Raw genomic sequence first — 15,811 nt, 5'->3', positions numbered from 1 at the left:
AGCTTCAGATTCCCTGTCTACAAAAGGTACATAATAAAACATAACTTACCCACTTGTTATGATTAAATGATCATACATTAGTTCTTTGCCAAGCATAAAGTACCATATAAAGGTGTGGAATCATACTATGCTATAAGAAGCACAAAAATGTAACAACCACTCGAAAATAATTCTCTCTTTGGTCTGCACAGGGCCTAAAACATCTGTCACTTTATCCCTTTGACTTCTCAAGGAGGTCCCTGTAAAACTGTAAATATTTCATATAATTGATTATTAAGTATTTATGAAAATTTCTATTAAATAACTAGTTGTGATGGGTCACAATGGAAAACATTAAAAAGAAACAATTGAAAGCAATAAAAAGAAACACTATTGATACATGCAACGACATGAATGAACTTCACAAATATTAGGCTGAGTGAAAGAAGCCAGAGAAATCCAAAAAAAAGTTCATAATGTACAGTTTTATTTTTACAAAATTCTAGAATATGTACAACTAAAAAGAGCATAAGGGAACTTTCTGGGGGATGAAAATGTTTTATTTCTTCAAAATAGTGTGGATTACATTAATGCATATATTTTTCAAAACTGATTTAAAGGAACACTTTGGAACTGAGCATACCACTGCATGTAAATTTTACTTACATTTTTAAAAAAGACCATCGAAACACTGTGTTTGTTTTAAAATAGTTCTTATATTTTATGGATGCATGCTTAATTATTTACATATGGAAAGATATTTTGTATCAAAATCTGTAATTTGAGGGATTTAGTAAAAAAATGGGGGAAGGGAGTAGTGATAAAAAACAGGGAGTGGATGAGACTATAGATGAATCATGCTTTGGAAAATAGTGGAAGTTGGGTGATATTCCACTGAGAGTTATTTATTCTCTCTACTTTTGTATGTTTGAACATAACCTATAATAAAAAGTTGAAAAGAGAGGGATCCTCCTGGTTCATCTCCCCTTCACAAGAGAAAACTGAATAGAAGGACATAACTTGTTTAAGCTCTCAAAGCCAGAAAGCACACCAACTCCCAAGTTTAACCTACTTTCTCTGATCCCAAGGAAACAAAATATGAACATTTTGGAAAGGCTGCTTTTTAAATGGGTGGACCAATAGTGCAAGGAGTTGTTTAAGCAACAGATATACTTCCAGTTTCTTTTGGTTTCAAATGGTTGTTTTGTAGATTTAAACTGCTTTTTACTCACATTTCAGAATGTGAGTGCAAGGATCACTCCTTGCTTTTTTTTTCCCCCTACAAAAAATAAACACAACACAGACAAAAAACATAGAGCAAAGACTTGTTTTTCCCTTCCAGTTCTAAAAGCATCCTCCCATTCCAGGCAAAGAAAGCAGAGGCAGTCTGTTAGGGGGAGGAGCTTGGTTCTCCACGCTGGTGTGATCCAGGAACAGCTGTTTTCCCTCCAGCTCTGAAAGGTGAAGCTGTGTTAAACAATGCAAAAATTGTCTTGAAGCTCGTGCGTGTGCATGTGTCTGTTTGTGTGCCTGTGTGTGGGATGGGGTGGCGTGTCAGTACCGAGGACAACGGGAATCAGAAGTCAGAAAGGTGAGTGGTGTGTGGAATCTCCCTTTTCAGAAGGCGCCGGAGAAATTGGATATGCTGGTTCAGGAGAATCTCACGCTGGATTTGTCTCTTCCATCCAGGCACTTGAATCTGGAGAGTAAATTCCATTCTGAGTACAAAAAGCCTTAACAGCCGCTTGGTTTCGACGGCTGGGGAATATTTATTCCTTGTTCCACTGATGGGAAAAATCAGCGTCTGGCAGCCGCTGATTGGTGGAAAAGAAAATGGTGATGGTGGGGTGGGGGGAGGATTTGACGAGCCTCCTGCCGCCTCTTCAACCTGTAACTCTTCTTTACTAGTCTCCTCTCCACCTGCGAGACCATTTCGGGCTCATGAGAGGTTAAGAGCAAATGTAAATCTGGAGGATACTGAAACAAAAGCATCGTTAACGTTATGTCCTACGACCACTAATCAAATTTCAGCGATCCGAGGGAAACGTGCTCATGGCAGTGCCGATGTGAGCACCCTTCCTAAGCTGTCTGTCTCCTTCAGCAGCTCCCCGAGAGACTGGCTCTATCTTTGGTGGTCGATCCCTCAGACTCCCACTTCCCCAGGATGGTTCTGACGTGGGGGTCCCCGTGAGGAACCAGAGGGAAAGGCGGAGACAGGGAAGAAGGGGGGGATGGGAAAGAGGGAGAGACATCGGTCCCCAAGCCTAACCGCTCCGAATCTCCACGAGAGCCCCCGTGACCCTGAACTTGAGGTGAACTGCAGAACACCCTCCCTTCCCGTCTCCCAGGACCAGGCGGGAAGCCGAAGTTGGAGGTACAGGCTCCTCCCACCCGCATCCCCATCCCCATCTGAGAAGAGGAGTGGAGAGCACGCGGCGGGGAAAGCAGCGAGAGCCGGGAGAGGGGCGGGGAGAGGAGCTGACAAATCAACTGCGGAGGCGGTGAGCGGAGGAGAAGGAGGACGAAGAAGAGGAGGAGGAGGGCCACGACGAGTAGAAGGAGAGGGGGCGAGCGGCAGAGCGCGGCGCCGTGGGGTGAGGTGTGTGCTGGCTTTAGAGCGGACCCGGGGACCAAGCCTTGCCTTTAGCATCCCTGGCGCTCTTCTCTTCGCCTTCCCTTGCGACCTTCTATCTTTTTCTCTCGAATCCTCTCGCGCGGGGGACGGGGAGTGGCAATTCGACGACAGGTTTGCGGGTTTGCCTCCCACGCCCCCAGCCTCTCCTCGCAGGCTTGACAGCTGCCTCCTCTGGGGACCGTCCCTCTTCTGGTGCCACCTCCACCCTTCCTGTGCGTTCTTTATCCTCCCTCTTCCCACTTAAATAATATTTGGGAATTGTTTTAAATTTTTTTTTAAAGTGGGGGTGGGGGAGGAATCGGAGTTCTGAGGAGTCTAGGGAATCAGGTAAGTACCTGTGGCTCTAAATGGGCAGCTTTAGGAAATCATGGAGAAAACCTGGTGGGAGAAGAATCATTGAGGACGCCTGGGGGGGGGGGGGGGGGGTTGGTGCTGCAGTGAGGACCCGCTGTAGTCGAGCCTCTCTCAGAGGTGGGTTCTTATCCTTATGGTGAGCTTTAGGAAAGTAAATTAACCTGGCTTTCCTCCTGCTTTCGGCACTCCCCTCTTCTTGTCCTCAAAGGCTGAGAGGTCAAGATTTGCAGGGATAAGCTATTCCTTGGAGAAACGCGAGGGTGCTAGATGGAGTATGAGTGTTCAACTTTTATTTTTCGCTTTCCTTAAATCCCCCCAGTCCGTCTTCTCTGTGCTTTCTGTAAAGTAAGCAGGCTGTGTTTGGCAAAGCATAGAGAGGGCAAGTCCACAGGTGGTAAGGGGTTAACAGGTGCGGGCGCGGGGTGGGTGGCGGGTTCAGCGCGCTGAGAACGCCCCCTCGGGGAGCTGGCGCGCTTCCCGAGACTGCCCGCGGGTGTGAACACGCGCCTGCCTGCTCAGGGTAGATAGCAGAGGGCTGGGTGCTTGGTCGGGTGGGTTAGGGCGAGTTCGGGTGGGCTCGCAGTTGGCCTGAGGTTCAGCCACACCCAGAGTGAGTAGTTCCCTCCCTCCCTTCCTCACGTTTGACCTGTTAGCCGCTTTCTGGAATTTATTTTAAAAGTGTCCCTGACCCCGTGCCTCCAGCTCCCTTTCCTTTTCCTCTGATCTGCCTTCCATACGTACTTCTAAGTTATACTGTCACCATTTGGACCCTGGGAAGTTAAAAGAGGGGTTCATCTTTTCATGCAACTCTACCTCGGAAATGCAGTAAGAACAGCACAGATGATTCATCCTAATCCATGTTTAGGCGGCTAGACTTTTACCAGCCAAGATGGATGGGAGATGCTAAATTTTTAATGCAAAAGCTAAAAAAAGGCTGCTTTGTCCAGTGGTTGAAATGGAGGCACACTTAAAAGAATCCCACACTTTTGGGGATTCTACTGATTTTTCAGTAGTTTTTACCCTGGGTGGTTCTAATTTCATTTTGTTTTACCCAAAAGTTCTCAGAGTGTATTTTGTGTTCTCCAGTGTGGTGTAAAGGAATTCATTAGCCATGGATGTATTCAAGAAAGGACTTTCAAAGGCCAAGGAGGGAGTCGTGGCTGCTGCTGAAAAAACCAAACAGGGTGTGGCAGAAGCAGCAGGAAAGACAAAAGAGGGTGTTCTCTATGTAGGTAGGTAAGCCCCAAATGTCACTTTGATATTTATTTATGACTGATGGATTTAGGATGATTGATGTTTTAAATGCTGATATTTCTCACTTGATTCAGTTTTGCATCTTCACTTGTCAAAATGATGGACTGAATCAAAGGTATGTGTAGGTAGGTGAATGTGTGTATATGTTTGAGCTAATAGTGAAAAAAAGTGGCTATTTTGTTTTTCCAGATTACTTAATTTTGTAGTAATACTTAGGACTTTCTGTTTTAAAATGAATGTTTCTATGCATAAGTAACTACAGCTCTGAGGACAGTCTTTAAAACTCAGTCTTAAAAAATAATCAAGACTATTTTAAGAATCAGACTCACTCATGGGCTTTTGATTTCTTTTATCATCATGAATAATATATGCTAATTTTAATGTATTCTAATTTAAAATTAAGACTTTGATATAACCTTGAGATATGAAAAGAGACACCTACTGTGGTCCTAAAAAGGAAAGGACAAAAAAGTCTTTGGTGGAGTTACTTCTTGTTACCACTTGGTAAGCTGGGGACTAAGCTCAAGAAAGTGCTTGACAGCTGCTATTATTTCTGAAACATTTATGTAGTTCATTTACCAAGTGATACACACAATAAATGATGAGATTGTTGCTCATCATTTCTACTTGTTTATAAATTCCCACTCAGAGTATTCTTATAGACTCTGACTCTCTTTTCTTTATCTTGAACTGGGTTGGGTTTGGTGTTATTTTACAAATCACCTCAAATTCTTTGGGGAAGGAGTAGACACAAATAGACACACACTCATCCACAGGCACACACATACGCCCACACTTACCCCCTGCCCATTCTGCCTCTCCTCTTTCTCCTCCGAGCTCTTCCACATTCTCTGGTAGCAGTTGTAGCAACAGTAGCCAAAGGATGAGTGATATAGTGGAGGGTGAGCATATTGGGAGGCATAGAATCCCCGGCCTGTGTCTGTGGGGGAAAAGAAAGCTACACCTTCTCTCCAACATAGATAGCCTGGAGAAAAGTTATACTTGGAATGATTTTTATGAATGCGTCTCATATTTTTTTCTCACTGTTCATAAACTTTTTATGTTGACTTAACCTTACCACAGATATCTAGTTAAATCACTTTAACTTAAAACATATTTTCAGAAAATCATTGGCTTAAAAGATGTTACAAGAGGAAAAAAATCGATGTGTTAATTTCAAGTTTTTTTTGTGGAGTGTGGATTATATCTTTTAGATGGAATTTAGGATACTGAATCAACGAGATGTGGATAATCAATGTCTTCATATTTGTCCTCAGTTTTCCAAGTTGTGCAAGTACATGCTTGCAACTATTCTTTGATTTCAGTTACTTTATAGCTTAGTAACTTTAGAGCTTTTCTAGTATGATAATATCCACTTTATTAGTTTTTAAGGAGCACAGAAACTACTGAATATTAGGTTAATACATTGCTGTGTTCCAGGTAATAAGCAGGATTATCATCTAAAAAACGTTATATTTGTTTCTATTGTCAACTATGAGTTTGGGCAAATAAAATTATTTTATTTTTTAGAGATTAATTCTGTTATTTGCTCTGAGATTATCATATGAAGTTTTAATTTGTATGTCACATGTTTTTAAAAATCATCTTCAATGTTTATTTTGGTGTTTAACACATAGTGCATTCTATAAACTATCAGTTATGTTTTCAAGTCAATTAAAAGTTGAACACAAATACAGGATTCAGGATGAAGAGTGACCATGAAGACGTAATAGTATAGTTCAGGTGTTGGCAAGCTTTTTCTGTAAAGGAGTAGATAGTGAATATTTTAGGCTATGATATTTGTTTCATCTACTCAACTTTGCTCTTGTAGTGTGAAAGCAGCCATAGACAATAATTAGGGTGGCTATGTTCCAACAAAACTTTACTTACCAAAAGAATTGGGGCATTTATTTGGCTCATAGGCTATAGTTTGCTGACTCCTGATAAAGTAGGAAAAAAACACAGATTTAACGTCAAACTTAAATTCCACTCCAGGCTACACCTCTAGGATACTGGGGAAGTTACTTAACATATCTAAGCATCACTTTCCTCATTTGTAAAAATATGATTTGGGTAATTGCAACTGCCCTGCAGAGTTTTGGTGAGAATGTCACAATAAAGCAGAACGTATGAGTAATAATGCATACTTTAAAAAATTAAAGACTTTGTTTTTTACAGCAGTTTTAAGTTAACAGAGAAATTGAGAAGAAAGTACAGAGGTTTCACACGTACCACCTACCCCACACATGCATAGCCTCTCCCGTTACCAACATCCTCCACCAGATGGTTCATACACTGACACATCATAATCATCCAAAGTCCCTATAAGATTCGCTCTTGGTATAGTATACTCTGTGAGTTTGGACAAATGTATAATGATATGCATTCATCATTATAATATCATATAGAGTGTTTTCAATGTCCTAAAAATACTCTGTGTTCTGCTTATTCATGGCCTTCCCCTAGCCCCAGGCAACCACTAATCTTTTTCACTCCATAGTTTTGCCTTTTCCAAAATGTCATATCATTGGAATCATATATTATGTAGCCTGTTCAGATTGGCCCTTTTTACTTAATAATGAGCATTTAAGATTTTTCCATGTATTTTAATGGCTCATTTTTTTTTAGTGCCAAATAGTATTCTATTGTCTCACTGTATCACAGTTTGTTTCTCCATTCACCTTCTGAAGGACATCTGGTTGCTTCCAAGTTTTGGCAATTATAAAGCTGCTATAAACATCTGTGTGCAGGTTTTTGTGTGGACATAAGTTTTTACCTCCTTTGGGTAAATACCAAGGAGCACAAATGCTGGGTCATATTGGTAAAAATGTTTAGTTTTTAAAGAAACCATCAAACTGTCTTCCACAGGGGCAGCATGATTTTGCATTCCCAACAGCAATTAATGACAGTTCCTGTTGCTCTCTTGCCCAACAACATTTGATGTTGTCAGTGTTCTGGATTTTGGCCATGCTAATAAGTATGTAGTGGCATCTCACTATTATGTTAATTTGCATTTCCCTGATGACAAAAGATGTGGAGCACCTTTTCAAATGCTTATCTGCCATCTGCACATCTTCTTTGATGAGGTGTCTGTTAAGCTCTTTGGCCCATTTTTTAATTAGGTTATTTGTTTTTTTTAAATTAATTAATTTATTATTTATTTATTTTTTTGTTTTATTTGTTGTGTGCAGGCTTTCTTTTAGTTGCGGTGAGTGGGGGCTACTCTTCGCTGGTGCGCGGCTCCTCATTGCCGTGGCTTCTCTTGTTGTGGAGCATGGGCTCTAGGTGTGTGGGCTTCAGTAGTTGCACCACATGGGCTCAATAGTTGTGGCTCACAGGCTCTAAAGCACAGGCTCAATAGTTGTGGCACATGGGCTTAGTTGCTCCACAGCATGTGGGATCTTCCTGGAGCAGGGATCGAACCCGTGTCCCCTGAATTGGCAGGCAGATTCTCAACCACTGTGCCACCTAGGGAGCCCAGGTTATTTGTTTCCTTACTGTTGGTTTTTAAGAGTTCTTTGTCTGTTTTGGACAACAGTCTTTTTCAGATGTATCTTTCATAAATATTTTCCTGTCTGTAGATTGTTTTCTCTTTCTCTTGACATTGTCTTTCATTGAAGAGAAACTTTTAATTTAAATGAATTTCACCTTATTAATGATTTATTTCATGGAGCATGTGTTTGGTGTTATAACTAAAATGTCATTGCCATACTCAAGGTTATATAGATTTTTTCCTATGCGATCTTCTAGGAGGTTTATAGTTTCACATTTTACATTTAAGGCTATGATCCATTTTGGGTTTTTTGTTTGTGGAGGGTGTAAAGTTGGTGTATAAAATTATTTTTTTGCATGTAGATGTCCATTTGTTCTAGCACCATTTGTTTAAAAGACTATCTTCGCTCCATTTTATTGCCTTTTTTCCTTAGTCAAAAATCAGTTGATTATATTTATGTCGGTGTATTTCTGGGCTCTCTTTTCTGCTCCCTTGATCTATTTGTTTATTCTTTCACCAATATCACATTGTCTTGATTACTGTAGCTTTATATTAAGTCTTGAAGTTTGGTAGTATCAGTCCTCTAACTTTGTTCTTTTTCAGTACTGCTTTGGCTATTTTGGGGCTTTTGCCTCTCCACATAAACTTTAGAATCAGTTTGTCAACATCCACAAGATAACTTGCTGGGATTTTGATTGAGATTACATTGAACTATAAACCAAGTTGGAAAGAGCTGACATTTTGATAATATTGCATCTTTTATCCATGAACATGAAATAGCTAGCTCTCCATATAGATAGTTCTTTGGTTTTGTTATCAGAGCATTGTAGTTTTTCTCGTACAGATCTTGTATATAGTCGGTTAAATTTATGTGCAGGTATTTTATTTTTTGGTGCTAATGTAAATGGTATTGCATTTTTAATTTTCAAATTCTGCTTGTTCATTACTGGTAGAAAGGAAGGTGATTGACTTTTTAACTTTGTATCCTGAAACCTTTCCATAATAACATATTAGCTCCAGGAGATTTTTTTGTTGACTGTTAACAGTTTTCTTTCTTCTTTCCCAATCTGATACCTTTTATTTCCTTGTCTTATTGCATAAGCTAAGGCTTCCTGTATGATGTTGAAAGAAGTAGTGGAAGAGGATATTCTTCCCTTGTTCTTGGTTTTAGTAGGAAAGCTTCTAGGTCTCGCCATGAAATATGATGTTAGCTGTAGATTTTTTGGTAGATATTGTTTATCAAGTTGAGAAAGTTCCCCTCTATTTCTAGTTTATTGGGAATTTTTATCACAAATAGGTGTTGGATTGTGTCAGATGTTCTTTCTGCATTGATTAATATGATCGTGTGATTTGTCTTTTTGAGTCTGCTGATGTGATGAATTACTTAATTGACTTTCAAATGTTGAACCAGCCTTGCATACCTATGATAAATCCCACTTGATTGTGGTATATAATTCTTTTTATACATTGTTGGGTTTGATTTGTTAATATTTCATTCAGAATTTTTGGAAAGCACACTTTTATATATAGGAGCCATGGTTATTATTATCAAGTAAACTCTAATGGAATAATTATTTTGTCAGTATATTTTCTTTCTATCATTTCATCCTTCATTACAAGAACTATTATCAATAACTAGCTTGAAAGATTAGAAATGACTAAGGAAAATTTTCTAATTTCACTTATGGCTGAAGAAGTTTGGCACACTGTTTTCTTAAGCCTCATGATAAAAGTAATCTCATTCCTTTATAATATTATACTTTTGACAACTATCTGAACTAATTGAAGAACAACCATAAGAATCACTGTTATTTTTATGATTTTTTTTTCTCCTTTTAGGATATCGTTGTATACAAATTTTCAGCCTACTTCAATTTAATGGGCAAAAAAATTTCTCAATCAGATGGTTTAGAAATTATAAATTGAGTCAAATTCAAAAGCAGAAAAAATGTAGTTCTCTTTATATATGCCAAGTATTATAACAGTAAAGGCAAGAAAATGATCTTCAAAACTCTTCCAATGACATTCCCCTTAATAAATAGCAGTTGTCAAGACTGTGGATTGATATCAAACTCCCAAGTTACAATATGCTTCACCTCCACCGTATTCAGATAGTCAACATAACATGCACAGTAGCATAACTGAGACCTTGCATGTCCAAGCGTTATTTCTGACCTTCTCCACTCTGCAGCTTTGTGAAGTCATGCGAGACAGAAGGGCCACCTCAGCTCAGGGAAGCCATCAGATCTAGTGTCTCTTCAGCTATATCTATTATGAGATCTATCTATCTAAAAGATTCTATCTATCTATCTATCTATCATCTGTCTATCATGTTACTAGTCACATAGCCACTTGGCACCTATTTTGTAGCTGTATCTTTTCAAGTACAGATTACTCATCAATTAAAGGCTAATCATCAATAACATATATTAATGAATAATTAAGACAGCAAAAAGAGGTGATTTGTTTGATGCAAAGCAACCTCATCAAGATTTTCATGTATCTTTAATTCAGGATACCTTCCATGATTTAGCCAAAGATCAAGTTATCAGTTGTAACTGAGGCAGAGAGGAAAGACCACAGGCCAACTGTTAAAAATTTCTTGTTATTAGTCATTTTTTTAAAATAAGGGGTTCAAGGAGTGTCAGGTGGGTAGTGATAAGAAATAGTCTCTTAAATACAGGTTTTTCTCACTTTGCTTAATTCCAGCACACATGAATTTCAGTTACCACAGTTAGTTAAACAAAACCAGTCCTTAACAATACAGTTCAAATTTGTTACCACAATATATAAACTGTGAGTGATTACATAAAGTACAAACTTTGCTCCTAGCTCTTCAGCCCGCAATCACTACATAAAAACAGAAACCCATTATGATCCATGGTCAAATCACATGACTTCTTTCAGAGTTTATTTGTGATCAGTCACTGTAACATACAGTTTCTGTATGATCTGTTATTCAGTTCGTGCAGATAGCAAAGCCCATAATTGTGTTACCTCCTTGTCTCCCAATGATAAACACACATGATATTTTACAAAAGTGCATAATTGAAAGAGGAAATTGACCAAAGAAGTGAATGTCAGCAAAGAAATGAAGTGAAAAATGCTGAAAGTGAAATCTGAATCAAACACAAATTTATTTATAGAAGAAATAGCTGACTGTATGTTGACACTGCTGCCATTCAAGAGACTCTAGATGTGCAGCCAGGGGAGCTTCTTGAAAGTGAAGGTATCAACATAAATGAAAATGTGGTTGTGATGAGTAGGCTGAAGTTGTCCCAGAGGGAGTGATACCCTATAAACACCTCACATGAAAGGAACCATCAGAGGTGTAGCATGACATTAAAAATAGAAAAGCTGAGATTTTGGAGAATAACCCAAACTTATGAAGGAGTATGACAATTTTCTAAGACCTAGAAAAGATGCTTAGCTCGATATTGAAAGTTATATAATGGGGAGAATACAAGCACTGTTTAAACTACTCTTATAAGTTTTTTTTACAAAGAAAATAGTTTTCAATGTTTTAAATTACAGTACACAAAATAAGTATAACTTTGCTTAGTGTTTAATTTCCCTGTACATTTATAAATGACTAGAAGATTTTTAATGTTTTGACAAAAATTTTTAAAGGTCATGAAACAACAGTATTTTTTATCACTTATTAATCAAAATTTTCCTCATTGATTAAGATCACTTTCTATAGCTTCAGCTCAGATTGTGTGCAGTCATTTTATGATTCCATCGTACTATGCAAAGTGGTCATTGCCTGCAAAATACACACACACACACACACACACACACACACTTCATATTGCGTATATGTAAAATACTATCCTTTAACATATTTAACAACTGCACAATTTCATTTATATGAGTTTATGGTATGGTGATTTATCCTGTGTTTTAAACTGAAAATCTCTTTACAAATATTATATAAGAAGAATAATAACAGTTATCACTTACTAAGTATTTACTATGTACTAAACACTGTACATGTATTATTTCCTTTAATCTTCATGTTGATTGTATGATGTGTATTTGTTTATTATGTAGTAAAGTGAAGATTTAAATCCGGAAAATCAGAATCCAGAGCTCACTTTCTTAACTAAAAGGCTATATTTATTTTATGTTCTATATTTATTAGAAGTCCTTAAATATATTCAAATTGGAAGCCCTTAAATATACTTAAATTGCTTTATTAAATGTAGAAATTTTCTTTCTTTCGTACAGTGTAAGTTTAATATAGTGCATGAAAATTTTACTTAATGCCTTATTTATATATTTTATAAAAAATTCAATGAAAGTTTTCAATATGATCATGTATATTTATTTAAATCTTATTGATAATCATATTATTTAAATCATCATATGTACTTCTAAATAAATTTGGAAGTAGAAACTGCCTTAGACTAGTGTTTCTCAAATGCGATCAATGAATTACCTGCATTAGATAATGAGGATTATTAAAAATGCAAATATCTGTACCTGATATTTACTGAATATTGAAACTGTGACTCAACAGTCAACACTTTTTTAACCTCACTTCCACCTAATTGATTCTGCTGCACTCTCCAGTTTAAGAACCAGCTTCTTAGAGATTATTTAATCTTATGTTAATTTTATTGATAAGGATTTTTATTTAATAAGGAACTGAGGCTCTCTTACACTTTTTTCCTGTTGTAAAATGTGTTTACAGTTATTTCTGTTATACTTAGTAAGGGTTTATAAGTCAGTGCATTTTTAAACTGAAGATTGGTGACTATCTTAATATCCAAATATAGGTTTAAATTGTTTCCCAGTTTTTATGTCCTAACTTCCTTACATTCTTCTCTGCCTAATGTAACTACTTTATTTGACTTATAGGGTAGTTTTCAAATGAATCTTCATTTTGTTATTATTTTCTCCAAAAACATTTTATTAAAAATCTGGTATGAATTACACTAAAAAATCCAACATTAGAGAGCTTATGAATAAAATTGTTCACAAACTTAGTTTTAATGACACATATCAATAAATTATTTGTGTAAAAGCTTAGTAACGGTCAAGATTTGGGGAAAATTCCTATCTTGTCACTTCTTGAAGCTGGCATAAGTCATACTTGAATGACAAAATACTGCATTCCCTCTAAAGGTTTGCCTGGCTTCCTAGAAAGAATATGGGCTTAGGGTCATAGAGCCCTTAATTTGAATGTGGTTGTAGCCAGTTATTATCTGTGTGATTTTAGGCAAATCATTTAACTTTAATTTGTAATTGTTTCATATGGAATAAAATGGGCATGATATGAAATGGGTATTACAAAGATTAAATGAGATGAGATGTAAAACACCTTTTGCATAACAGGTGTTCAACAAATGTGAATTCCTTCTCTCCCTCCTGCATCTGTTTGTATTTCATGAGTTACCTAATCTCTCTTTTGTATTGTACTTTAGTAGAGCTTCCGCAGTTCTGAATCCAAAATCACCTTCTCACCCAGCCCTGGTGTTAGTTAGCTCACCTTCTTTTTCCCCTCTGTAAGTTGATATATGAAGTGGGACACGAGGGGTTGAAAAGTCATTACTGTGTGCTAAAATCTTAATTGAAGAGTGTCCTGTTAACTTTGCTTTCTTCTATTTGTTGTAGTGATTACTGGATTTCTTTGTTTTAGGTTTTGTGCCCCCTGAGGAGATCTTAGCACATGGGCTTCCTCAGACTGAGATATTGTTTTTCCATTAGATGTATTTCACAATAGCTCATCAGCAGGAAAGGTGACTTTGAGACTTATGGTTTGAATTTGTTTGTTTTTATAGGATCCAAAACCAAGGAAGGAGTGGTTCACGGTGTGACAACAGGTAAGCTTTGTGGAGCTTATATGTAGGGATGATCTTGAAAGTATCTAGTAAGCAGTATAGCCCTAGCACTGATCATTCAGAATGTAATTGTAAGCAACCACTCTGCCCATACAGGAGCATTCTAGGGAACAACAGCTTTATTTAATCTTGATTCTTTATTAAATATTTTTAAATAGTTCAAGTATTTGTTATAAATAAAGCACAATGTATGTAACTGACAAGAATGATGACGGAATTAACCAGTTTAATTGTTTAATTTATGGTAGTGTAGCATTTGAGTATTCTGACCAACTTAATGTTCTGGCAAACTAATAGCATTAATATCATATAAGGATTGCCATTTTCAAAGAATTGAATTAAAATCTTTTGTAGAGTACAATGAAATATTCTGACACTAAAATATAACTATTTATAACATTTCCTTGATGATTCAGAAGACATTTTAGGAAACACCCTTGGGATGATCAGTAAATTACTTATTGTATTTATCTCTGACCTAATTTCACCAAGATTTTGAATAAGTCTGTAAGAAGATAGATTACAATAAATGAATATCAAAAGTAATGAGAATTATGGGGTGATGATGAGGAAGAGGATGATAGAAATAGAAAAATCAAGGAAAAATCACAATTTAACAATCTTAAAAGCTCACAGGCTTGCTGTGATTGAGTTTCATGTTGTATGTACTCCAAGCTTTCTGAAAGGTGAAGTAAAACAAGAGATATAATCAGAAATATAATTCATATGATCAGAAAACAATAAACATAACAGGACCTCAGAAAAATAAAGTGTTCCTATTGCTAAATTATAAAATAGAAATTGGGAAAATCAAATGGGAATATTAATACAGCATTGTGGTTAAGGCCATAAACACTATAGCCAGACCTCTTTAGTTCGAATTTCTGCTTACCCCTTAGTAGCTATGTGATTTTTCTGCAAGATTCATAACTCTGTGTGATTCAGTTTCCTCATCTGTAAAAGAATTCAGTGAGTGAACATATATAAATACCTAGAATACTGAAGGCAAATAGTATATATCTAAGTGTTACTTACTATCACTTTATAGTGGATCTATCTCGAGCTACGTTTTTGCAGCTAGTGGAGAAACGTATATGACTATTTTATACATTTTTTAAAAGAACTTTTACTGAGATACAGTTAACAGACAATAAACTGCATATATTTAGAGTGTACAGTTTGGTATCCCAGTCTCCCAATTCATTCCCCCCAACACTCCCCTTTTTCCCCATTTGGTATCCATATGTTTGTTCTCTACATCTGTGTCTCTATTTCTGCCTTGCAAACAGGTTGACTTGTACCATTTTTCTATAGTCTGCATATATGTGTTAATATACGATATTTGTTTTTCTCTTTCTGACTCACTTCACTCTGTATGATAGTCTCTAGGTCCATCCATGTCTCTAAAAATGTCCCAGTTTCCTTGCTTTTTACAGCTGAGTAATATTCCATTGTATATATGTCCCACATCTTTTTTATCCATTCATCTGTTGATGGACATTTAGGTTGCTTCCATGTCCTGGCTATTGTAAATAGTGCTGCAATGAACATTGGAGTGCATGTGTCTTTTTGAATTATGGTGTTCTCTGGGTATATGCCCAGCAGTGGGATTGCTGGGTCATATGGTAACTCTATTTTTAGTTTTGCAAGGAACCTCCATACTGTTCTCCATAGTGGCTGTCTCAATTTACATTCCCACCAGCAGTGCAAGAGCGTTCCCTTTTCTCCACAGCCTCTCCAGCATTTACTGTTTGTAGATTTTCTGATGATGCCCATTCTAACCGATGTGAGGTGATACCTCACTGTAGTTTTGATTTGCATTTCTCTAATAATTAGTGATGTTGAGCTGCTTTTCATGTGCCTCTTGGCCATCCGTATGTCGTCTTTGGAGAAATGCCTATTTAGGTCTTCTGCCTATTTTTTGATTGGGTTATTTGTTTTTTTGATATTGAGCTAGATGAACTATTTATATATTTTGGAGATTAATCCTTTGTCTGTTGATTCGTTGGCAAATATTTTCTCCCATTCTGAGGGTTGTCTTTTCATCTTGCTTATAGTTTCCTTTGCTGTGCAGAAGCTTTGAAGTTTCATTAGGTCCCACTTATTTATTTTTGTTTTTATTTCCATTATTCTAGGGGGTGGATCAAAAAAGATCTTGCTGTTATTTACAGCGAAGAGTGTTCTTCCTATGTTTTCCTCTAGGAGTTTTATGGTGTCTGGCCTTACTTTTAGGTCTTTTATCCATTTTGA

At 37.0% G+C, this 15,811-nt stretch overlaps 1 protein-coding gene across 3 annotated transcripts in view; it reads left to right on the top strand.

Moving 5' to 3' along the window:
• The first annotated feature begins 1,362 nt into the window (after window positions 1-1,362).
• Window positions 1,363-15,811, top strand: part of SNCA (synuclein alpha) — a 125,687-nt gene continuing 111,238 nt past the window's right edge. Inside the window, exons 1-3 of one of the 3 annotated variants that reach the window (XM_057728209.1) lie at window positions 1,363-1,440; window positions 4,055-4,200; window positions 13,502-13,543. In XM_057728209.1, coding sequence (XP_057584192.1) covers window positions 4,080-4,200; window positions 13,502-13,543 — 163 coding nt within the window. In that variant the 5' untranslated portion in view covers window positions 1,363-1,440; window positions 4,055-4,079. Of the gene's footprint in view, window positions 1,571-2,500; window positions 2,579-4,054; window positions 4,201-13,501; window positions 13,544-15,811 lie in introns of those variants that run through there. The other 2 variants (XM_057728208.1, XM_057728210.1) reach the window with 2 other exon arrangements.

Source organism: Hippopotamus amphibius, chromosome 3 (assembly GCF_030028045.1).
Source record: "Hippopotamus amphibius kiboko isolate mHipAmp2 chromosome 3, mHipAmp2.hap2, whole genome shotgun sequence".
NCBI classification, from domain to species: domain Eukaryota; kingdom Metazoa; phylum Chordata; class Mammalia; order Artiodactyla; family Hippopotamidae; genus Hippopotamus; species Hippopotamus amphibius.
This window is presented reverse-complemented; position numbering and strand designations above follow the sequence as displayed.